Source organism: Trachypithecus francoisi, unplaced genomic scaffold (genome assembly GCF_009764315.1).
Source record: "Trachypithecus francoisi isolate TF-2019V2 unplaced genomic scaffold, Tfra_2.0 Lachesis_group3, whole genome shotgun sequence".
Taxonomy (NCBI): domain Eukaryota; kingdom Metazoa; phylum Chordata; class Mammalia; order Primates; family Cercopithecidae; genus Trachypithecus; species Trachypithecus francoisi.
Window position 1 is genome coordinate 16,881,093 of NW_022681468.1, and position 25,703 is coordinate 16,906,795.

Sequence of the window (25,703 nt, forward strand, 5' to 3'; positions counted from 1 at the left end):
TGCAGCTGTGATGAGGATGCCCTGCTGACTGCGAGGCTTGCCTGGCACTACCCAGAAGCCTATGCTGCCCCTGCCCCAACCTGGGTGGGGCCAGTGCATGGTGAGAATCACATTCTTTGCCACAGTCCTTTGGACGCTCAGATTAAACTGCAGGGCCAGCCCCACCATGATGTCGGCTTTCACTACCAGCCCCTGGCTCTCCCTGTTTCCTTTTATGGCTGTTGGGCTCATCTGATGTTGAGCTGGAATGTTTTTGTACATAGAGGGTAGGGTCACAAAAGGTTTAAGGCTTAGTTTTCTTACCTGCAAAATAAACTGGTTAAATTAATTCAGTAGCTTTTCAAGTTTATTTTTAAAAAGCTGAACACAGACAAATACATACAAAACCCCAGATAATATTCTTTACAGAATCCCAGTATGTAAAACAGATAAAGCAGAGCTTGTCTGTTGGAAGGTGGGAGGCCCTGCAGCCCTGTCTCCCTGCCTCCTCCTCTATCGCCACACCCCCACCGCAGCCTACAAGGTTCCTAAGGTACTTTTGGAAAATCCTAGGCCTCTGAGGAACATTTGAAAGACTACTTTAGCAAATCTTTCAAGACTAACATTCAACTCTATCCTTCTAAATTATAAGATAAAGAGGTTGATGACAAACTGGAAATCAGCCTCATGCAGAAGAAAACAAACAAGGTCTAAAGCACCCTAGGGAGAACGCAATGCACACAAAGCACAAAGACACTGAAGCTCTGAGCCCAGCTGGCTGTGTGACCCTGGGGACATCCTTAACCTTCTAGGCCTTAGCTTCCTCACTGGTGAATTTAAGGCACCAAATTAAGTCACCTTTTACGATTTTTCCCAAAATACTTGTGTGCTTTGGATGTTTCTATGAGCTGTTCTCTCGGAAATTTCTGGGGATAGAAGAGACACTCATTTACCCTGGGCAGGTGTTTGGGTTTGGTGGGACTAAGCAGTGAGGCAGCCAGCAGGGTGCCAGGGAGAGAGAAGCCTCGTAAAGCTGAAGCTGAAAGCTATGAAAAGCTGCTATGAGGACAGTCAATACAATTCTTAGCTGCAGGGGGCTGAAACGGCACATCAGTCTCTGAGACAGATCCTACGGGCATCCCCTAGGATCACCTCCAGCGACCCCACAAGACATACTCAGAAAGCTGAGACAGGGCATGGGTGAAAAAGGAAATGACCACGTTCTTCCTGGGTAATGAAGAATGCCTTTCCTGGAATGAAGGGTGCCTTTCTGGATGGAGGGTGGAAGCACAAAGTCAATCTTCAGTTCCCAACAGCTGACAGCACCAAGAGATTCTAAGTCACTGTGACGATAATTTTATATCTATACAGGCTGAGCATCCCTAATCAGAAAATCTGAAACGCTCCAAGATCCAAAACTTTTTGAGTGCTGACATGATGCTCCAAGTGAAAATTTCCATGCCTGACCTCATGTGATGAATCACGGTCAAAAGGCTGTCAAAACTTTGTTTCATGCATAAAATTACTTAAAATATATAAAATCACCTTTAGGTTATTGTCTATAAGGTGTATATGAAACATAAATGAATTGTGTTTGGATTTGGGTCCCCAAGATATCTCATTATGCATTTGCAAATATTCCAAAATTCAAAAAAATCCAAAATCTGAAACATTTCTGGTCCCAAGCATTTCAGACAGGGGATACTCAACCAGTACATATTTTTAGCATAGAGAAGTTCACTAGTTTTCTTTCCAAAACATATAAAAGTGAATTAAGAAAATAATACTTTTTTTTTATTGAGAATGTTAATGTCCATTAAAAGTATAACCAACATCCATTCATCAGAGTGACCTTTGCAGATTTTGTAGGGGTACAAGTAAGACTTTAAGGGGAGTGAACATCCAGTACAAAGAAGAGATTCCATGTTTGTGGCTCAATGTCTTACACTTAAATTTCACAGTGCCTCAAGATTCTCAGGAGGGCACCCACATGTTCCCATGCGTATCCGGTGCTTTGACATAAGGAATGTTCCATATCCATGGCCGATCTGGGGGAAAAACACATTATGTAATATTTATTTGAATAGGATCATAGAAAATGCACTCACCTGATGGCATAAAAGCACTTATGTGCTTGACTCTCTAAACTGTGGTAGAATATTTTCTGAACCAAGCCCAGAAGATTTTCCCCCTTCAGACAACAGCTTTTAGCAAAGGTTCCTATCAGGACACTAGGGTGAGTGAACATGGGGAATGGAAAGGTTTGGCTGTGTCCCCATCCAAATCTCATCTTGAATTGCAGCTCTCACAATTCCCACGTGTTGTGAGAGGGCCTTGGTGGAGGTAACTGAATCATGGGGGTGGGTCTTTCTCACGCTGTTTTCTTTTTTTTTTTTTTTTTTTTTTTTTGAGACGGAGTCTTGCTCTGTCGCCCAGGCTGGAGTGCAGTGGCCGGATCTCAGCTCACTGCAAGCTCCGCCTCCTGGGTTCACGCTATTCTCCTGCCTCAGCCTCGGGAGTAGCTGGGACTACAGGCGCCCGCCACCTCGCCCGGCTAGTTTTTTTGTATTTTTTAGTAGAGACGGGGTTTCACCGTGTTAGCCAGGATGGTCTCGATCTCCTGACCTCGTGATCCGCCCGTCTCGGCCTCCCAAAGTGCTGGGATTACAGGCTTGAGCCACCGCGCCCGGCCTCTCACGCTGTTTTCATGATAGTGAATACGTCTCACAAGGTCTGATGGTTTTATAAAGGGGAATTCCCCTACACAAGCTCTCTCTTGCCTGCCACCATGTAAGACGTGTCTTGCTTCCCCTTCGCCTTCCACCATGATTGTGAGGACTCCACAGTCATGTGGAATGATGAGTCAATTAAACCTCTTTTCTTTATAAATTACCCAGTCTCCAGTATGTCTTTTTTTTTTTTTTTTTTTTTTTTTTGAGACGGAGTCTCGCTCTGTCACCCAGGCTGGAGTGCTGTGGCCGGATCTCAGCTCACTGCAAGCTCCGCCTCCCGGGTTTACGCCATTCTCCTGCCTCAGCCTCCTGAGTAGCTGGGACTACAGGTGCCGCCACCTTGCCCGGCTAGTTTTTTGTAGTTTTTTTTAGTAGAGACGGGGTTTCACCGTGTTAGCCAGGATGGTCTCGATCTCCTGACCTCGTGATCCGCCCGTCTCGGCCTCCCAAAGTGCTGGGATTACAGGCTTGAGCCACCGCGCCCGGCCTCCAGTATGTCTTTATTAGCAGTGTGAGGACGGACTAATACAGGGAGGCATTCAGAGACACGGGCGAATCCTGGTGCTGCCACTTACTAGCTGTGTCACATTGACAAATCACTTTAACCTGAACCCCAGGTTCCTTATCTGTACCTATGTTGTGGAGCTTTCACGAGGACTGAGAAAAATCCACATAGACATTGTATCTGGCAGACAGAAAAGGCCTAACAAAGGGCAGCAATTCCTTTCTTCTTTTAGGAAGCAGAAGAAAGCAACAGTAGTGGTTGGTACAGCCATGGGTGCAGCTCTCAGCTGGTCAAATGTAACCAAGAGGCCCAGAGTCACATCTGTAAAATGTTTTTGTTCTATTGTTAAGGGTTAATAGTTTATGAAACATGAAGGTCTCTGTATAAATAACTGTAGACCAAAGCTGAAGAAAGCAACACACCTGGGTATGGTACAATGGAAAGAACACTGAGGACCACGTCAAGTCTACCTCCGTCCCTCTTAATATCCTAGGGAAGGCATATGGGTTATGGCATCAAGTTCCTCCTCTATGGAATGGGAATTAATTACGTTAGCAACTGCCAGGGATTACTGTGGAGCACAAATGAGAACATCTGTGAAAGCTCCTGTTGTAGGTGCTCAATAAATGTGAACTTTTCTTCATTTTAACTGATGTTTCAGAAATTGAAAACATTTCAACAAATCACTTTTACCACACATTGCCACTGCTAGAGTCAAACCATTTCAAAAGAACTATAATATGGGTAGATCGTAAATACATCACAAGGATTAAAAATAACTCCCCATATTATTGTCTTGGTAAGTGTTACAGAGAAACTTCAAGGGGCTGGAATGGGTATAGTAAACTGCCTCTTGGCGGGTCTGGCCTGGACCACCAAGTTAAAGCAGTGTCTCCCAACTGCAAACTTGCCTCTGGGGCAACCTTTCCCTTTCTCTTGAACAGAGGCAGATGGTAGGTCACAGGAAGGTCTGGCAAACAATGGTATCTGCTGCTGTCTTCTTGCAGCCTCACTGTTTGTTCAGAGCCATCATGCGAACAGCAGCACCCAGCAGGATAGGTAGGAAAAAATACCAAAGATGGGCCGGGCGCGGTGGCTCAAGCCTGTAATCCCAGCACTTTGGGAGGCCGAAACGGGCGGATCACGAGGTCAGGAGATCGAGACCATCCTGGCTAACACGGTGAAACCCCTTCTCTACTAAAAAATACAAAAAACGGCCGGGTGCGGTGGCTCAAGCCTGTAATCCCAGCACTTTGGGAGGCCGAGACAGGCGGATCACGAGGTCAGGAGATCGAGACCATCCTGGCTAACACGGTGAAACCCCGTCTCTACTAAAAAATACAAAAAACTAGCCGGGCGAGGTGGCGGGCGCCTATGGTCCCAGCTACTCGGGAGGCTGAGGCAGGAGAATGCCCTAAACCCCGGGGGCGGAGCTTGCAGTGAGCTGAGATCCGGCCACTGCACTCCAGCCCGGGCAACAGAGCAAGATTCCATCTCAAAAAAAAAAAAAAAAAAAAAAACAAAGATGGCAGCAAATCATCAGAACACTGTCTCTGGCTTTGGGATGGTTTGAAAGCATGAAATCAGACACTTCTTTGTTAACTAAACAAGCTTGTCAGAGAGCCATACACCTGGGTCTGTGTTGCATGTTTGTTTCCTAAGAAGCTGAGGGCCTGGCAGGGCTGACAGCTCCGACTCCCCATTGCACTCATTGGCCTCAATAAGCCCTTGCTCTCTTCCACTGGAAACTCTTTCTGTGCTTGGACTTCTGTTATTTACCCATCTTTTCCTGTATGCTATTCTGTTGAGTAACATCAGCTCTGTTTCATTCCCAAGGCCAACGACACCTGATTCTTGCTATATGAGATATGAATGCTATTAGACATACTGTTCAGCAATGCAGGATTTTTGATGCAAGCACTTACCACTTGGCCAGTAACTTAAAGATCACTGTTGCATTTACCCCTCTCCCTCAAAATTAGGTCATAAATGCCCAAGCAAGGACCTGGTAACCACTCTGTTGGCAAATTCCCTGTAGCTCTGCTTTTTGAGTTTTTAGCCTTTCCAATACAAAAACTAAACTCTGCTGTTTAAATGAGTAGAATGTCTATAAGCTGGCTGAAAAGCCCATCACTACCTGGAGGCAAAGCTAGAAAAATAATCATAGGAGGAGAAAAGAAAAGAAGGTGGTTGTGGTTCTTTTAACTCATCACTCCTGGAAATCAGCATTAATACTCATCGGTTGGGAAGAAAACCTGCTTTAAGCAATCCTCCTAATTGTCCCATGAGAGGACAACTTGCCTTGTAATAATTCATGCACGTATTCAAAACATTTGTCGCATGCTGGCTAGGTGCCAGAGATTTGCTAGGTGCTATGGATAGAGGGGAATAAGCCACGCATGAAACCTCACAGGGCTTCTAGTCCAGTGGGGAAAACAGACAAGCACGCATGCCACAGATGTGGAGTTCTGATCTTTTCCATGTCTGTGTAGCAGTCCCCTAACCTGGCTGACATGAGAAATGCTGGGCACCCTGTTAGAGAACATTTCCCCGGGACACATGCACACACATCTTGTTTCAGTAGGTCTGGGTTGTGGCCTGGCAATATGCATTTTTATCAAAGATGATCTTGATGCAGTCAGAGTTTGGGATTCAAGGCTACAGGGGATGGGAAGCTGGCTTTTTTCTGGATTTTAGTGGAAGAATTTAAAAGTGGGGAGGGTCATGACCAGATGTGCATGGTAGCACTGTAGAGGATGGCTTCCAGTGGGAGGAGACCAGAACTGGGAAGGTGAACAAGCAAGCAAGGCTGGGTGAGAAAGAGGAGGCCTACACATTAAGGCCATGGTTGGAAGGATGACAATGACAGCCCATGCAGTTTTGATCTCTTTATATACAGAGTGTCTGTCCCATCTCTCCCTGTGGTCATACTGTATGCCTCTTCTGCCTCTTTGTTAACTCTAGAACTTAGCCCTCCACGGGGAGGTAGTACCATGTAACAGGAAAGGGGGTGTGCGCACTGGAACCAGACTGCCGGTGGGGCCCTGACCAAGTTACTCTGAGTGCCCTAGATTCCTCATCTAGAAATTGGGGATTGTACCATCGTACTTGCCTCATGGGGTTGTGAGGATACAATGAATTAACTCATGCCAAGTGCTCATATGAGTTCCTGGTACACAAAAGTACTTAATGAATGCTAGCTGCTATTGCGATTACTCACCTCCCTCAATTCACAGAGGATAAGGACTGTCACCCTACATACTATGTAGGTCTTAACAGTTTCTTTTTTTTGAATAATCAGATAAATCCAAGTGAAGTACAAAATCCTGTTTAGCCAGGTAATAAGGTCTTTTCTCCAACCCCCTCAGAAATGGCCAGACTTACGACTCTGCTCTCACCCCCAGGCCCGAACACTCACACATACATTTTCCACTGTCATCTCTATGCGAAACTTGATGTATGACCTCCAGAAGCCACTGTCATTGTCTTTGCCTGAGCAGTCACTTTTAATTCTTATACCAGGAATAAGTAAAGTAGGGTGTGGGGGGGGGATGGAATGCCAAAGAGATGAACCAATTATCCTGAAAGATCCAATGCCATTTTACATTGGCCTACACTGAAATCAAGGAATGTACGAGACATGCCAGCTAGAAATGCCAAAGAAAGCTCTGAAGTGTTTTGCACTGATTTACCAAGTTAGTTGAAATGCAATTATTTGTAATTGCGGTATCAATGTTATCTGAAACCCATTAACACCTTTCTCTGTGAACTGCACATACCAATCTGTGACTATATACAGCAGAACAGAACCATCTAACTGGTGTGAGGATAAATTCAACTTGCTGAAACTCAGTACTTATTTATTTCAAAAGAATCAATTTCAATCCTAGATTTCCTTAAGCTTCCTGATTACAAAGTAATTTTAAAAGCTGAACTCGTAGTTTACTTTTAGCCTTCTGTTTGCACTATGAAACAAAAATAGATTTTACTAAAGGAGATGGCCAAAATCATTCTAAAAAATGTTTTGGGGTACTTAATTAAAAAAAAAAAAAGCTTCATTTCTGAAGACCTTTCAAAAACAGGTCCTTAAAAATGAAACACATCAACAATTTTTTTTTTTCTTTTTTTTTTTTTGAGACAGAGTCTCACTCTATCACCCAGACTGAAGTGCAGTGGCAGGATCTCAGCTCACCACAACCTCCACCTCCCAGGTTCAAGTGATTCTCCTGTCTCAGCCACCCAAGTAGCTGGGATTACAGATATGTGCCACCACGCCCAGCAAAATTCTGTATTTTTAGTAGAGACAGGGTTTCACCATGTTGGCCAGGCTGGTCTTGAATTTCTGAACTCAAGCGATCTGCCCACCTCGGCCTCCCAAAGTGCTGGGATTACAGGTGTGAGCACCACACCCAGCCATACCAACAATTTAAAGCAATATACCTTTTGTGCATTTTATTTGGAAAGGATAATCCAATCAACTTTGTTTTCCTTAGAAAAATATGATTCTGGACTCTAGCAATAATTCTAACAGGTTTAGACTGAAGTTTATTCTGCTACTATCTGAATGTAGGGGACTATTTAAAATTAATAAGGCAGTGGGAGAATGGTTAGACCATTTAGGAACCGATGGTTTTAAAACCTTTTGGAGGATTATGTATATTATGTATGTGCTAAATCTACATTATGCATACCTCATGTGCCAAACAGCTTTTAAGGACCTCTTCTATTAAACAACTACATTTACAGTTTATTAATTTAGTTTCAGTCACCTAAATTTTTAAAGTTTTGAAATTATACTTGTTAACAATTATGTACACCCTGGTAAACACTAATTTAACCAATCAATCAAAGTTAACATCACCAGTAATTAGATCAATAGGATGTGTCTCCTGATACGATGCACCAGGAAGAACACATTACTTCTTTGGTATTCTTGGTAAAAGTGCATAACCTAGGTCTAATATAATTATAAAGAAACGGTGAGTGGAAAACCCAAAGTAGAATGTTCCTCAGTTTATAAAATAACTGGTCCATGCTATGCAATGTGTTGATATCATGAAACAAAAAATTGTGGAACTGTTCCAAATTAATGGAGACTAAAGAGACATAACTCAATAACTTTCTCTTTTGCTATAAAGGATATTACTGAGGAAACTGACAAAATGTGAATAGTTTTGAATCAATGTTAACTGCTGATATTGATCACTGTACTGTACTGTAGTTATGTAAGATAATGCCTTTATTTTAGGAAATATACAATGAAAGTATTTAGGGATAAAATGACATCACGTTTGCTACTCTCAAATCAGAAAAGTTAATGTGAGAGAGGATGTAAATGTGATAAAATATTGACATTCAGGGAACTTGGGTAAAGAGTATATGGGAATTCTTTGTAGTCTTCTTGTAACTGTTCTGTAAATTTAGAATTATGCCAAACATTTGAAAGAAAAAATACTATATAAGAACTCATATGGGTATTTTTTAAAAATAATGAAAACAAAACAACCTCCTTAATAGACTATAACTAACACCTCTGAAGCTTTGCATGTTCAATTACTTCTTAAAGGAGTCATACAATTTATTAAGTCCAAATAAGATAGGCTTTATTTCACCCTTAGCTCAATACTTTCTCACCCTTTACTGTCTCAATAGCATATAAGATAACAAAGTGAATATAAGCTAAGAAGGGAGTGCAAAGCAGATACTCTTGGAAGAAAGGTTAAGATTACACACTGAGGCTGGGCGCGGTGGCTTAAGCCTGTAATCCCAGCACTGTGGGAGGCCGAGACGGGCGGATCACGAGGTCAGGAGATCGAGACCATCCTGGCTAACACGGTGAAACCCCGTCTCTAATAAAAAATACAAAAAACTAGCCGGGCAAGGTGGCGGGCGCCTGTAGTCCCAGCTACTCGGGAGGCTGAGGCAGGAGAATGGCAGGAACCCGGGAGGCGGAGCTTGCAGTGAGCTGAGATCCGGCCACTGCACTCCAGCCTGGGCAACAGAGCAAGACTCTGTCTCAAAAAAAAAAAAAAAAAAAAGATTACACACTGATCTATTTTGCTTCCTCTTCAAAATCAAGGTCACACAGCAAGTGGGACATATGGAAATAATTTGTGTTAGATTTTAAAAGGTGGTGATTTTGCTTTATAAAAGCCTTCTTTGGGCCAGGTGTGGTGGCTCTCACTTGTAATCTTAACACTCTGGGTGGCTGAGGCAGGAGGACTACTTGAGCCTAGGAGTTCAAGACCAGCCTGGGCAACATAGTTTTATAGACTCCATCTCTATAAAACATTTTTAAAAAATTAGCTGGGCATGATGGCGCGTACTGTAATGCCAGCTACTCAGGAGGCTGAAGTGGGAGTATCACTTGAGCCCAGCAGTGTGAGGCTGTAGTGAGCTGAGACCATGCCACTGCACTCCAGCCTAGGTGACAGAGCGAGACACTATCTTTAAAAAAAAAAAAAAAAAAAAGGGCTTATTTTAAAATGACTGCTATTAGTAAAATGGGTTTGGTTAAGTATGATTTTTCAGGAGAAGAGGAATGTTAAGTTTGATGAGAGTAAGGACTTGTGCCTGTCTTGTTTGCCAGCATATTCCAAGTACCTAGATGGTGTCTGCACACAACAGGCTCTCAATAGAGATCTGTGGAGAGAATGAATAAACAGCAACTACTGCACCAAGCAAGGTATACTGGTAGCTGAGTCTTAGTTTTTGCTTTCCTTTGATCATTTTCTTGGTTTCAAGATACCTGGTAGCCTCTTGCATTGAGCTTTACTTCATTCACAGCAGTATATTCCTTTGCTAAGCTTTTTGTACAGTCTTCTGTCTTTAAAAAAAACCACTGACAAGATCTTGGAGGTGTTACAATGGCTTGAAGATCACTTTTTAAAATGAAGTGCTTTTCAAATGTTCTTAACCACTCACTTTTTCAATCTTGGTAAATGCCTTTCTATAGTCCATACGGCTCCCCAGGAATGTTGGCTGTATATGAACTGGTGATACTGAATTACTAATATTGTCCTACATGCAACTGAGGCAGTGCAGAAGACAAAACAGTACCAATATTAAATAAAATGCTCCAGTCTCTCTCGTATGTATCTTTATTCTTTTAAAAAAATTATTATTATTTTAGCTTAAGCATACCCTGAGATTATATGTATCTTTCAAAAGAAATGCTGAAGAAACAAACAAACAAAACCCATTTAAACACGGGAAAGCATTCTGCTTGCTGGCCAAATAAAAGATTTATCATTCCATGGTCTAAGACACTATACCTAGTTGTAAACTTCTAAGTTCCTGGGAATGCTTACTTTACTGGAAGAAAAGGGACCTTGGAACATTTTTAAGGCTCTTCTAGCGCTTCCATTTTTGCCTTCTTAGTCCTTTGAAGATTAGGACTAAAGAAATGAAGGCAGTGGAATCCAGTCAGGGTGCAGGGCTGGAGGTGGGAAGTGCAGGGCCCAAGGCCAGACCCCAGCAGATAAAGCCTAATCAGTCAGTCCCCACTTCCAACAGGGAGGAGGAGAACTTGGGGTTAAAAAAAAAAAAAAAAAAAAAGGAAGAAAAAGCACCTGAAGAACAGATAAGGGGAGAAAAAGACAAAAGTAGCACGAAGCCAAAAGAGGGAAGAAGAGGTAGACAGGTTTAGGGACAGACTTGCACAAGCTTTAGATATTTAAAAATCACCAGCTCACCACGGAAAAGGGGAGAGAATTCGCACTAATTCAACATCTACTGTTGCCAGGAACTGAACTTTGCATTTTAATAACAATTACAATAAAAACAGCTAATGTTTATTGACTGCTAGCTCTGAGATAAGTACTTTATAGATAATCTCAGTTAATCTTTTCAATAACCCTATAAGGGTTATATGAGTTATAACTCATAGTTCCTCATTGTGTAGACATGAGTTATAACTCATAGTTCCTCATTGTGTAGACAGAGACACTAAAACCTAGAGAAAGTAACTAAATGTCCAAGTCTATTTAGCAAGTTGTGGAGTTGGCACATAAACATGGCCTGATTTTAAAGCAGGCTTTTCCTGGTTTTTTTTTTTTTTTTTTTTTGGTGGCAGGTAAGGTGCTGACAGACTGCTTTAAATTCTGATAAGAATCCTGATAGTCTTGCTACGGAAAATGAAATATGCATGAATACACAACAAATTTGGAGGACTCAACAGAAAGGCTATAGGGAATTTCCACACTTTAGAAAGAAGAAAAAGAATGCCTCCTGAAACTTAGTGTCAAACTATTGATTAGAGAAATACAAAGTTACCAGCAAGAGGCAGGATGGCACACTGGACAGCATGAGATAGGATTAACTTTGTTAGATGTGTCAACACAATCTAAGAAAGGGCCCATCAGACAGAGGAGGCTTGGTTCACCATGAAAGCTAAGAATGGTTAGTGGGTGGGGAAGTTGTGAGATCCCATGAAACATTGTCAAGGGAACAGAGGAACCTACTGGGCAAGGCCAAGCTTGGTAAGAACTGGAGATTTTGGGGTATCAATGAGTGATATCATTAAAATTTGCCAATTGAAAAAAAATCTTTTCTCTGTTCAGATTTAACACTGGCTCAGAAACCTGCAGATTATAATTTGGTTACTCATGTAGGCCTCTCCTTTCCAGTGGAGAATATGCTGATTTGGTGATGTAATTTGCATTTTAAATTAAGTGTGTCTTGATTATATATCTCATCCTGTCTGAGTTTGCTAAGTGTGGACCCACCTTAAGGACAGATATTCTCAGGGCTGATAAAAGCACCAGAGCAGCCCGTGAGGCTGGGATACATGCAGGCTGGACACAGGTGGGTGCACTGATGCCAGCCAGCCTTCCTCTGAGGACATCTGAACCTTCTGCAGCTATTCCTATTGTGTTTCTACTCTGAAAGATACTTGGTGACTGCCCTTAAGATTCAATGCATGCAGTTTTCAAAGTGTGGCCCCTGGGGACCTCCCTTTTGAGGGTTTGTGAACGTGCTGGTTGGGAGGGTCTGTGAAGTCAACATTATTTTCATTGTAGTACTAAGCCATCATTTGTTGTTTTCACTTTCATTTTTACACAGGTATACAGAGGTTAATATGATGTGATATCACAACAGCCTCAAAGAGAGCACAGCAATGAGAATTCAGGTGTCACCTTTTAAGATGCACATAAAGAGGCTTGCAAAAACATAAAATACCACTTTCCTTGTTGTTTTCTTTTTGGAAATTGTCATAAGAACTTTTTTGTTTCCTTAGAGTTGAGGTCTTGCCTTGTCACTCAGGCTGGAGTGCAGTGGCTCAATCATAGCTCACTGCAGCCTCAAACTCCTGGGCTCAAGCGATTCTTCAACCTTAGCCATCCAAGTAGCTGGGACTACAGGCATGATCCACCACATCCGGCTATTTAAAACAATTTTTTTTTTTTTTTTACATACTGGGTCTCACTATGTTGGGCAAGGTGGCCTCGAGCTCCTGGCCTCAAGTAATATTCCTGCCTCGGCCTCCGAAGGTTCTGGGATTACAGGTGTGGGCCACCGGGCCTGGCATAAATGTATGTTACAATAGGTTTATTATTGTTACATTTCTTGGTTTTAATTTCTAATAGTTAGGCTTAATGACCTTTTGACCTTTATGATGGTGTGAAAGTGATATGCATTCAGTAGAAACAGTACTTTAGTACAGTCTTCAATAAATTCCATGAGATAGTCAACAATTTATTATAAAACAGTCTTTGTATTATTTTGCCCAAGTGTAGACTAATTTAAGTGGTCTGGGCATGTTTAAGGTAGGCTAGACTAAGCTATGATGCTCAGTAGGTTTGGTGCATTAAATGCATTTCTGACTTATGATATTTTCACTTTATGAGGGGTTTATCAGCATGTAGCCCCACTGTAGTCAGGAAGGATCTGTATAGTAATTATAGGAGTACAGAGGGATTCTAAGACTAACTAGTGGCTACACGGCCCCAGACAGGTTGGCACAGGTCTCTCTGCAAACCTGAGCTTCCAGAGGGTTCCATGAGCCAGGATCCCACCGAGACCAAAGACTTCTCCTGGGCTCTGTTTGTTTTTCTTATGCATATCCACCCATGGTTTTCCTTTATCTGTGTCTCACCTTTACTTCCATACAGTTCTGGAGGCAAATCATATGGCACAGGAAAGGTGGCCATTGGCTCCTGGCTGCCAGCGAAGAACTTCTGTTTCACTTTGAAATTGTCTAGACCCTGCAGACACACAGAGGAAATCTATGATTGCACCTCATTTTCTGGGTTAAAAAAAAAAAAAAACCAGAAGGCCCAAGAAGCAATAATATCTTTATGGTACCTAAATAAAGTTCAAATTATTTCAGAGCTATTTTCCATGTTCATAGGCAAATATATTTACAACCCCCCTGCCTCAAAAATTTTTTTTCTAAACATAAGAGCTTTAATTTTCAGGAATTAAGTTATAGCAAAGTTTGCAAAAGTTTAACAAAGGATGCAAAGAAAAAAGAGAGACAATTTTGGATATGATAGCCCATTTCAACCAAACATTATGTACAGTTTGCAGAGAGTTTGTAGAACTCACTGTATAAAAATACCTCAAAATACTTCCAACATTGCTATAGTAACAGGCTGCCTGGAGTAAGAAGAAATAAAAGCTGCTTTCATGTATAACGAAAGTGCTCCAATATAATGTGACAGAAGTATAAAAATGAAAATTCTTTAAGACCTATCAAAATGGAAGGTTTATTCCAAGAACTCTAGAATAGGGTATTAATTTTAGATCTTAATCAGGGTGGAAGTGGAGGTTCTATATCTAGGCTGATGTTCACACTGCCACTTCCTTCCAACACAGGGCCTGCCGCAGTGCAGGTGCTTACCACATGACCGATGTGCCCCCTTGTGCTTCTACACATTGACCATCTCCTGCCCCTTTGTGGATTATCCTGGCATTCTGCTTGTCTGTCTGTCTCTCATTCCTTCTGTCCACCCATCCACACACATATCCACCCTTCAAATCCTCAATACGCACATACCCAACAGTGTTGATGTCTTAGGAACCCATAAAAAGAACAAAGACTGAGATTCTTAGTCCCTGTAACTGCAACTTAGCAAGCGGAGGCTGGTCATGGGCGGTGTCAGAGAACACGGGAGGTCCGTGTTGACTGGGCTTCAGAAAATCTGGGTTCTAGCCTTTCCTCTGGCATTTACTAAGCTGAGTAAATGGCTGATGTCTGCACATTCGTTCATTCGACACTTTATTTCTCGAGTCCCTCTTCTGGGTCAGGCATGGTGCCAGGCACTGAGTGTGTAAGAGTTAACATAAACATCAACATCCTTGTCCTCATGGAGTATACAGTCTGATGGAGGGACATCAAATACATCTATAAAAGTAAAATAAAAATTACTATTTGTGTTAAGTGCTGCTAAGAAAAGCAAAGGAGTGCCATAAGAGACTAGCAGGCCTATTTTAAACTCGGCAGCAGGGGGTGATCAGTGGAAGACTCTCTGAAAAAAGCAACACCTTCATTAAACTCTGAAAGATGAGTAGAGCTTGGTCAGGTCGGAGTGGAAAGAATTATGTTGCAGGTGGAGGGAATAGCATCTGCAAAGGCCTAGAGGTGGCAAAGAGCCTGGCAAGTCCCAGGGACTAAAACAGATACTCCGTGGGACAGCTGGCCACTTTTATTAGGTTTCTTTTTTTTTTTGGAGACAGAATCTCACTTTGTCACGCAGGCTGGAGTGCAGTGTTGTGATCTCGGCTAACTGCAGCCTCTGTCGCCCAGGTTCAAGCAGTTCTCATGCCTCAGCCTCCTGAGTAACTGGGATTACAGGCGTGTGCCACCATGCCTGGCGGATTTTTGTATTTTTAGTGGATATGGGGTTTCACCATGTTGTTCAGGCTGGTCTTGAACTCCTGGCCTCAAGTGATCCACCCACCTCAGGCTCTTAAAGTGCTGGCATTACAGGTGTGAGCCACTGCACCTGGCCTAGGTTTCAATTTCTGTGTTTGTAAAAGTGGGATAGGCTGGATGTGGTGGCTCATGCCTGTAATCCCAGTACTTTGGGAGGTCGAGGCAGGCAGATCACTTGAGGTCAGGAGTTCAAGACCAGCCTGGACAACATGGTGAAACCCCATCTCTAATTAAAAAAGAAAAAAAAAAAAATTAACCGGGAGTGGTGGTGTGTGCCTATAATCTCAGTTATTTGGGAGGCTGAGGGAGAAGAATAGCTTGAACCCAGAAGGCAGAGGCTGCAGTGAGCCAAAATCACACCACTGCACTCCAGGATGGGAGACAAAGTGAAACTCCACCTCAGATTAAAAAAAAAAAAAAAAGTAAAAGTGGGATAATCAAGCTTCTGGAGACATTACCATTTCTAACTTTAGCACCTAGCACAAAGTCCTGGTGCATAGTAGGTGTTCAAGAAATACCGATCTGTAGAAATGGGACTAAAGTTCCTTTCCTGCTTATTTTATAAGCTTCTGCACAAGAGCATATGGCACAACCTGTGTGAAAGCGTTTTGTGTATGTCAAGACCTACAGAAAGGTATGGGTTACAGCACTGATGAAGATGGTGACCAGTAATACAGAGAAAGGCAGGAGGTGGCAGATGGCCAGGCACAAACTCTACACAAAATAGGAAGAAATGCCCTTCTTCCAGTCATTTTCCTTATCCAAGAAGGATAAGGAAAGGCTTTTTAGAGGATATTTTAGCTAGGGCTTGAAAAATTGGTGTAATTTTAATAAACAGAGAGATGATGGGAAGAATACCAAGCGTGAGAACAGGATAATCAAAGGCAGGGTCAGCAAAGCACAAAGCAGGCACATCCCAGGAGGGCAAGGGCCCTGACACAGAGGAGGGGGACAGGGAAGACACAGAGGAGGGGGACAGGGAAGACATGGAGGGCAGGCAGGCCAGCTCAGCAGCACCTGCCCCCAGGTGTCCCTGCTTACATGTCACCTTTGACACACTCTGGATCTGAGGAAGCCCTTAATTATCTCTTGATTTTGCAGACTGCTTACTTGCTGTGTGGCTCTAAGCAAGTTACTCAGCCTTTCTGTGCCTTGGTTTCCTCGTTTACGAAATGAAGATGATATGAGCACCTAACTCATAGGGCTACTGTGAAGATATATAAGTTATTTAACAATGACTGGCCCATGGTACATATTCCAGGAAACAAATGAATATAATTGTAAGTATTTTCAGAGCAATTCTCTGTGATGTAATCACTCCTATTTTACAGAGGAGGAAACATATTTGGAGGTTAAATAGTTGCCCAAGGCCACACAGCTATTAAAAGTGGCAAGGCTGGGCACAATGGCTCATACCTGTAATCCCAGCACTTTGGGAGGCCAAGGCGCGTGGATCACCTGAGGTCAGGAGTTCGAGACCAGCCTGTCCAACATGGTGAAACCCTGTCTCTACTAAAAATACAAAAATTAGCCAGGCATGGAGGACTATGCCTGTAATCCCAGCTACTTGGGAGGCTGAGACAGGAGAATCGCTGGAACCCAGGAGGCGGAGGTTGCAGTGAGCTGAGATCACACCACTGTACACCAGCCTGGGTGACAGTGACAAAACTCTGCCCTCCCCCCAACCCCCCCCCCCCAAAAAAAAAACCTGGGCACGGTGGCTCAGGCCTGTAATCCCAGCACTTTCTGAGGCCGAGGTGGGCGGATCACCTGAGGTCAGGAGTTTGAGACCAGCCTGGCCAACATGGAGAAACCCTGTCTCTACTAAAAATACAAAAAATTAGCCAGGTGTGGTGGTGCGCATCTGTAATCCCACCTACTTGGGAGGCGGAGGCAGGAGAATCCCTTGAACCTGGAAGGTGGAGGTTGCAGTGAGCCGGGATGGCACCACTGCACTCCAGCCTGGGTGACAAAACGAGACTCTGTCCCAAAAAAAAAAAAAAAAAAAAAGTTGGCGGGGCTGGAAATCATACCGTGTCTTTCTGATTCTTGGTCTTACATTCCTTCCACCAAGCAAACAAATGGTCTCACATTCACCACCAGGAACTGTGACAAAGGAAGAATTCCTTGAAAATTTAAGGCAGGCAGGGTCAAGATGAGCCGAATTCTAGAAACCCTGGTATTTGGACATTTTAAAAAATAAAGAGGCCAGTGGTTGGGAAGTGATACCAAGTTAATGATTATTAAATACTTTTTTGGAGTTTCAGGTAAAATATGACTTCTCTCTTATTTAGCTCCTATTAGTACTGATAATTTCAAATGTATCATGGCCACAGGTTATGGCTCTTTACAGCCTGGGCCCAGATCTGAGGCTCTGTGCTCAACCCGTGATTCCATTTTGTGATATTTGACTTCAGATGTGAGAAGGTTTGAACTATCCCTTTCTGACAGAAACCAATATGCTTTTATTTTGAATGCCATTTATGATCCAAATTCTAGGTTATTTAAAAAAAAGTACTACTTTTCCCCTTCAATCTGAATGTCAAATAATTTGAGGCTGTCTTCTAATGATCATTATTTCTATATCACAGTGGTATCACTTGGCATTTTGCGAAACAGAGGAAGGCACCCTCCCAGGCATAGATACTTAGAAGACAGTTAAGACAATAAGTTTATAAAACACCAGGTGAGAGGGTGGACATATATCACCCATAAGAAATTGCTGGCTTCTCCTTTCTTCAGCTTTGGGAGTGAAAGAGCTGATTATCGCTGTGATGATTTATGTTTAGCAGCTTAGCTCAATCATGGGGAACAGGAGGCATGCTTCAGTTTCAGTTAGAGATGTAATTTATGTTTTTATCTGCATCTATCCGAGTAGCAACCTCAAGTGGTAAAACCCTACACAAGGCATCAGGCTTTCCTGGATAAAACAGTGACAGCAGCTGAACTTCCCAGAAGGGGCACACTTAGTCAAAGATCAACTAATTGGCAAGGAAATAAATTACAGGAAGGTGGTAGCATCTTTCCTGCAAGGCATGATCATGACTGAAAGTGCTTCCAGCTAGGGGCTTAGGAAAAGCTTTGTAGAGAAGTGTAAACCTAACAGGATTTTGAAGGATGGGTTTTTGATAAGCACAGGGGCTGTTTGCGTGGGGCTGGGGGAATGCAGTTCAGAAGGAAAGAAAAGAGTGCAACATCATCACAGAAGTGACATCAAGATTCTGATTTGACTGAAAACCCACGGAGTATCAGCCCCTGCTTTCAATCTTCTGTTGAACTGTGTGGCTTATATGTGATTGCTGCTACCGCTAATATCAACTGCAACCTTTACTGAGCACTTGGTAAGTACCAGGCACTGCTGTAAACACTTAGTAGGTTATAACGCTTGATCTCACATGAGAGCCTATGAACTACATTGTTTCCATTGTACAACTAGAAAAAGGGGCCTACAGAAGTAGAGTAAGGGGGCCAAGTCTAACACAGCTTGTAAGCAGGATCCCAGCTCCTCTCTGTCTCACTTCAAAGTTCATTCTCTTTCTCTCATTTTGGATCCTAGAGATCTGAGGTCCCTAAGGGATCTGTTCAATGTGTTCTCCCATATTCTCTTACCAAGTTACTTCAGAGTTTCTGAGGCAAACAGCAGTAGAGCCCAGGATCATACTACTAGTAAAAAGGGGCCATTGCTGCTACAGCCTATGTGCATTAATGTGCTAACAAATACTTGTGGGTGGCTGGAGCCTGGGGGACATGCTGTTCCAGCTCACAGTGGACCTTGATGTCACACAAAGGAGTCCGGACATCATCTCGTGGGCCAAAGACTGCTGCTGAGGATTCAGGGGCAGAGGAACACAGACACTGACATGTGGGTAGAAATCCAGCAGTAGCCTGAAATGAGGAAAACAGGGAGGGAAGGGTCAGTTCATCCAGGGGAGAGAGAAGGTGACGACCAGTAGGAACAGGCAGAGAAGTTCTTGCCAGGGCAGATGGTATAGGATGTGGACAGGTGAGAGGAAGGAGTAGAACACAAGAGCTGTGGCTTTATTTGCTGGATGCGAGAATATCAGCGGGTACCAAGATACGCCATGTCAAATTGCTGCCCCTCTGTGGCCTCCTGGGAAACCCTGGGGGCCCACAACAGATGGGCTGGGCCCAAGGCAGGTAGGCAGGGCTGGCGTTGGAGGGAAGACAAAGAGAGGGTGAAGGTGGCAGCTCTTGTAAACTGTATTAGTTCTTCCAGCCAGAGCCACCACATAAGAGTGCATGTACTTGTGGTACACACCGTGTTTACAATGAAGAAGTTTAAACAGAACAGAGAAAAGAGAAAGTAGAGATTTGACTTTTTGGAACCCACTAGCACAGGACCAAGTGACGCTGGGGCTCAGAAGAGGCTGAGATCAGCACAGGGACACCTGGGCTACCTTCATCCGGAAGGAAGCAGTATTGGACCCTGATCCAAGCTTCTCAGATGCCTATGTGCAATATTATTCCCAGAGGCAGGAGGAATTCTAGCTACAGTGCGCTAGACAGCCGCCAGTCCAGGGCCTACTCAGTGCCTGACAGAGTATGTGTTCAATAAACACCAAAGGAATGAGGTCCAAAGAGAGAAGTACTTGTACCTCCCTGATACATGCTCAGAGGCCTTCGGGTTTGGAATACAGCTACTGATCTTTGAAATAATCACAGCTTTCCTATATTGAGACTTTCTGAACCATAGTCTAATTTAAAATACACTTAAAGGGACAACCCAGAAAACATTACATAATTGATAAATTGATTTTAGACCTGAAAAGAATAAAGTCTTTGATTTAAATTAACAAAGTTTTGTTAAGCGACTACTATATACCAAGCATCACTAAGTGTTGGACATACAAAGTCAAATGTACCTTGACGTGACTCTCCAAAGCTCTTGAAAGTGTTCTTAGTCAAAGGGAAGCTATTGACAACATACTGTACAAGTAAGGTTGTTCTCAAAAGGACGTATTTCCAGATTTATTCACTTAAAAGAACAAGACAAAAAAACAGGAACACGTGGTACCAGGGACTTACAGCCTACAGATCAATCCCAGGGTTCAAATGGCATCTTTATCATGAATGGGAAACGCTGGTTCTCCACCTGCTGTATTTTTAGTTCACAGTAGTGTCACATCACATGGCAACTTGGTTCCAGAGTGACAGGCCCTAATCATGGCTGTGGGGAAGTAGAGAACTGCAGGATTCCTTTTCTAGGTGAGGCCTCTGCAGTGTGTGATACTGTGCCATTCTGGGCACTAAGCTTGACTATCGGCAACAATGGCTCCAAATGAGCCTCCCAGAACAGAGCAAGTGACACGGCCTACTGGTGAAGGACAAAAGTGGCAACTCTGGCTGCTGATAACTCAGACACATGGGTGATGCGGACACAGAGTTCTACCAAGAGATATGAAGGAGGGCTGATCTCAAGGAAGTAAATTCTGGATGATGTGCAGTCTGAAGGATGTCTAAAAAATTCTGTATTACGGCCGGGCGCTGTGGCTCAAGCCTGTAATCCCAGCACTTTGGGAGGCCGAGACGGGCGGATCACGAGGTCAGGAGATCGCAGACCATCCTGGCTAACACGGTGAAACCCCGTCTCTACTAAAAAAATACAAAAAACTAGCCGGGCGCGGTGGTGGGTGCCTGTAGTCCCAGCTACTCGGGAGGCTCAGGCAGGAGAATGGCGTAAACCCGGGAGGCGGAGCTTGTAGTGAGCTGAGATCCAGCCACTGCACTCCAGCCCGGGCAATAGAGCGAGACTCCGTCTCAAAAAAAAAAAAAAAAAAAAAAAAATTCTGTATTAGATGAGTCTATTTGGCAAACATGAAGCCAAAAACACTAAAAGGCATGTCTTGCTGGTACTGAACAGGGAAACCCAAAAAAAGATATTAACACCTGGCCTCATTTTATGATAAACTGCATTCTTATCAGTAAACATTTTAGGATTATGATACAGAAATCTTTTTTTTAAATTTTTATCATTTCTTTTTTATTATTATTATACTTTAAGTTCTAGGGTACATGTGCACAACGTGCAGGTTTGTTACATATGTATACATGTGCCATGTTGGTGTGCTGCACCCATTAACTCGTCATTTACATTAGGTATATCTCCTAATGCTATCCCTCCCCTTCCCCCCACCCCACGACAGGCCCCATTGTGTGATGTTCCCCACCCTGTGTCCAAGTGTTCTCATTGTTCAATTCCGACCTATGAGTGAGAACATGCGGTGTTTGGTTTTCTGTCCTTGCGACAGTTTGCTCAGAAGATACAGAAATCTTTAAGATATTTATTAAGTTAATTTATAGGGATTGGCATTTGTAAGTACTGCAGTGGACTCCTAAGTGTATGTGTATTTTAATTTCAAGATAGCTACAGATGAGCTATTCCATATTGCAAATTGCTTTACAACACAATTTGTGAACAGATTTAAGCACCTACTGCACACAATACCCACTGGACCAAAATCCCAGTCTCCATACTGTTTCACACACTTCTCACATTGTTCGGTGTGGGTCAACTTAAAGGAAACAACTTCAACTAACAGACACTTAGGAAAAGCCTCCCACATGACCCATTCAGCTCACTCTGGTCCAGAAGACACGAGTCGGTGGTCACAATGCAAAGTGGGATATTTGCTGAGCCCCAGGTTCTAGAAAGTTGTGGATGCAGAGGAGGGGTGACTGGAGTGAATACAGGTGCAGCAGGCAGAGGTGGGGTGTAAAGGTGTCACTCTCAGTACAGATTATGGCTAGCTAGCAGGGTGGATCTGGCTTGTAGTGAGAGCCATGAGTTCTGCACAGCAGAAACAGTAAGTACCAGGAACGAGACGTTAGGAGCCGGAGCACGAAGGGGAAAAGAAGCCCCACTAAGGAGCCTGGATTCTGCCGTACAGGATCTCCAGCAGGTAACATAACCAGATCTGTGGTCTACAAGGCCCATTCCCACAGCATGGATGTGGCCCAGGGAGGTGAAGTGGGGGCCATGGCAGTAACAGCTGACTCGCCCAACATGTGATGTTGTGGGGGTGGTTCAGAGGGAACAAATTATCAAGCAGCATTAAGGAGTGAGAAATGACAAGATCTTTTGGGAGGCTGAGAAGGATCACTTGAGCCCAGCAGTTCAAGACCAGTCTGAGCAACATGGCAAGAGAGAAAAATTAACAAGTCAGCCGGGCGTAGTGGCACACAGTTGTAGTCCCAGCTACTCAGGAGGCTAAAGTGAGAGGACTGCTTGAGCCTGGGAGGTCGAGACTGCAGTGAGCTATGATGGCACCACTGTACTCCAGCCTGGGCGACTGGGCAAGAGTCTGTCTCAAAGAAAAAAAAAAAAATGAAAAGACATGCCAGGAGTGAGGTGAATGGTAACAGTGACTCATTAATAATCAGGTTTGTTCAATAGTGTGGCTTACATGGCTAAGATGATGATTTTGATAATACATGCAATGTGCTATATCCTTGAGTACATTTTAAATAGTATAAATCATAATCCTAATTTCAGAATTATATTTTATAAGATTCAAATTCTCTGAAAACTAGCCTGAGACCACTAGCCCTGCTTTAAAAAATGATGCCTTTCTACTATCCACGTGGAACCAAGGCCAGTGGTGTGTTCTGTTCTCCAGTCTCCTTCAGATTGGAATTCCAGCCTCTCACACCCACGCCCCATCCCCATTCCGAGCACACAGAACTGTTGGCTCTTTCCCAAACACAGCCTGCACTATTATCTCTGTCTGGAAGCCTCCTCTTCCCTGACGGCAGGTTAAGTTCATACTCCTTTCTCAAGAGTGAGATCGAATGCCACCTCCTTAACAAAGCCTTTCCTAAGCCCCGCCCAGGCAGAATACATGGTCCCTCTTCTCAGAGCCCCTGTATTTTCAATGCCCCACACCCTAGTTCTTGTCACATATCATAATCACCGGTGTCTGTTTCCTCAACTTATCCAAGCGTTTCCTGAGAACGAAGCCTCCAACTCATCCTTTATTCTCTCTGCAGGGGCCTGGAAGACAGCAGGCACAGGGTGTGTGTGACTGAAGTGAGTGTGAAGGAGGGCAGTTCCAGGCTACTGGAACGTTCAGGTAGGAGCCTGGGGTATGTTTTGAGGAGGGAACTGTCGAGCTGTTCCATTGGACAGCCTCTCTTTCACAAGCTAAGCGTCTCATTCCTGTGCACGTATAAACTCAGTGAAATGACAAACTACCTCATGGCACAAATCTCTGGGTCATCCTCAAGGTCAAAACCATCAATGTTAATTTTGTGAAGGCCGAGCAAAGGTCTACTTTTTTCCAGAAGCTTCACATATCAGTAGACAATATAGATGTTGTGATATAGGCACTTAAAAGTCTCCTGTATCAAAAAAACCCAACAACTCTTTTTACACACTGACGAGATGCACATCAACTCACTTATGGGTGAAACCCCTGGTAGTATCTACCCCTCAGGATGACTTCCTCGCCGACATCCATCCTCCCTTCTCTGGAAACAGTCTCATTCTCTGGGGACAGAGCTGGGAGAGTCCTGAGTCATGGAGGGCAGATCTAGGCCTGAGGTGTCACTAGGAGGTGGAATGGCCAGCACCGGGCTGTACAGTCATGCTAGCTGCAGTAACCTAGGGAGAAGGGCCGCTGCTGAGTCCCCTAAGAGGGCCTGGCCCCGTCACTTCCAAGTCTCAGCTGCTCAGCAACTCCTCTGATCCCGTGACATCCACCCCAGCATCTTTTCAGTAAACTCCTTTCATCTATGGGCTTCTGTGGGCACAAGTTGGTTTCTGTAACACACAACAAAGTCCTCTGGCTCTGCTCACTCAGGTAGGCACCTCTCTCAGGTCTCAGTCCCCAGCTCTCACCCAGGAAGGATGTCTCTGTCTCATTGCTTAGGTGTATCAGGTGGCCATCTGACTCTATGACCACCCTGGCCCACTAGCCTATGAGCTCCCTGGGAGGGGAAGGGTAAAGCCATTCTGTGTATCATCCACAATGCCTGATTAGAGCACTCTGCCCAAGTCATCTGTGATTCACTGAAGGACACAGACAGCCCAACCAAAGGGACAATGGCTGATGAGAAGACAGGTATAGTGAGTGGGGCCTCACCAGGGTCATGATGGAAGCCTGCTGGAAAGCACTGTTCCAGGCTCTGTTTTTTGAGATGTGCTAATAAACTCTTGGAAAATCTGTTACAATCTTAGACTGTTAATCATTGTCACCCTAATCAGGGCCTAGCTCTTGAATCTGTTGGCATAGTCTAGAAGGGGTGGAATCTGTTGGCATAGTCTAGAAGGGGTGGAATCTGTTGGCATAGTCTAGAAGGGGTGGAATCTGTTGGCATAGTCTAGAAGGGGGGAATCTGTTGGCATAGTCTAGAAGGGGTGGAATCTGTTGGCATAGTCTAGAAGGGGTGGAATCTGTTGGCATAGTCTAGAAGGGGTGGAATCTGTTGGCATAGTCTAGAAGGGGTGGAATCTGTTGGCATAGTCTAGAAGGGGTGGAATCTGTTGGCATAGTCTAGAAGGGGTGGAATCTGTTTTATATTCTTGTCTGACGGTCTTTATAAATAATGCAACCTCTATTTTACCCAGAATGTGCTATAATGGGGCTCTTTCTTACTCCAAAATATATAAGAGCCCACCTATAAAGTCAGTTTAGGCATTCCAAATGATTATTTCTTTTTCTCCATTGGCCTTCATTAATGGATAGTCAGAGAAAGAATATCTGGGGTAAAAAATGAATAGCTCAGAAGGATTTAGAGGACCTGGAAGGGCAATACATTTCTTCCTATTAGCATTTTCATGATTAGCATTTTCATGGTCAGAACAGTTACAAAGGACCAGACTTTTGTAAATGCTGACAACAGAAGCCAAACAGGAGTGATGTGGAATTTATTCCATTACTTATTATTGGGTGAGAACTCCAGCCCCAGTTATTATAAAAGCCACAGTCACTACAATCACACCTCCTAGTGTTGTGACTTCATCGTTACCCAGAAGTTGTGTGATAAAGTTGAAATCTTATAACTAAAAGAGGTTACGTAGTTTTGTAGTGAAACTGAGATGGAAAGATAAAGAATGGATAGATTGGTGAGAAGAGGAGAGAGAAAAGGAGAAAAGAGCTCTTCACCTGAGCATGGTGTGAGAAACAGTGAGCAATGCTGGGGTAGGCTGGGAAGGTGGGTGCTCTCCAGCATGCCTTAAGACTGGATTAAGCAGTGGCTCACACCTGTAATCCCAGTTTGGGAGGCTGAGGCAGGCAGATTACTTGAGGCCAGGAATTGGAGACCTGCCCAACATGGTGAAACCCCGTGTCTACCAAAAATACAAAAATTAGCTGGGTGTGGTGGCAGGCGCCTGTAGCCCCAGCTACTGGGGAGGTTGATGCAGAAAGATCGCTTGAATCCTGTAGGTGGAGGTTGCAGTGAGTTTAGATTGTGCCACTGCACTCCAGCCTGGGCAACAGAGTGAGACTCTGTCAAAAAAAAAAAGGCCTGGATTAGTCCAGATTTAAGTCTGAGGACAAGCACACACCAACTCCTCAGCTAAATCTTCTGGTCCAGTCAGAGTCATCCACAATGGAGCTCTGTCATGGGTGTTTGTCATAAATTCAAC

The 25,703-nt window shown here is 43.7% G+C and overlaps 1 protein-coding gene across 7 annotated transcripts in view; it reads right to left on the minus strand.

Moving 5' to 3' along the window:
- Positions 1 to 327: 327 nt before the first annotated feature.
- Positions 328 to 25,703, minus strand: part of TDP1 (tyrosyl-DNA phosphodiesterase 1) — a 92,488-nt gene continuing 67,112 nt past the window's right edge. For 4 of the 7 annotated variants that reach the window (XM_033191633.1, XM_033191631.1, XM_033191630.1 and 1 more), the window contains exon 15: positions 12,896 to 13,421. In XM_033191633.1, coding sequence (XP_033047524.1) covers positions 13,143 to 13,421 — 279 coding nt within the window. In that variant the 3' untranslated portion in view covers positions 12,896 to 13,142. Of the gene's footprint in view, positions 2,028 to 12,895; positions 13,422 to 25,703 lie in introns of those variants that run through there. The other 3 variants (XM_033191634.1, XM_033191636.1, XM_033191635.1) reach the window with 3 other exon arrangements.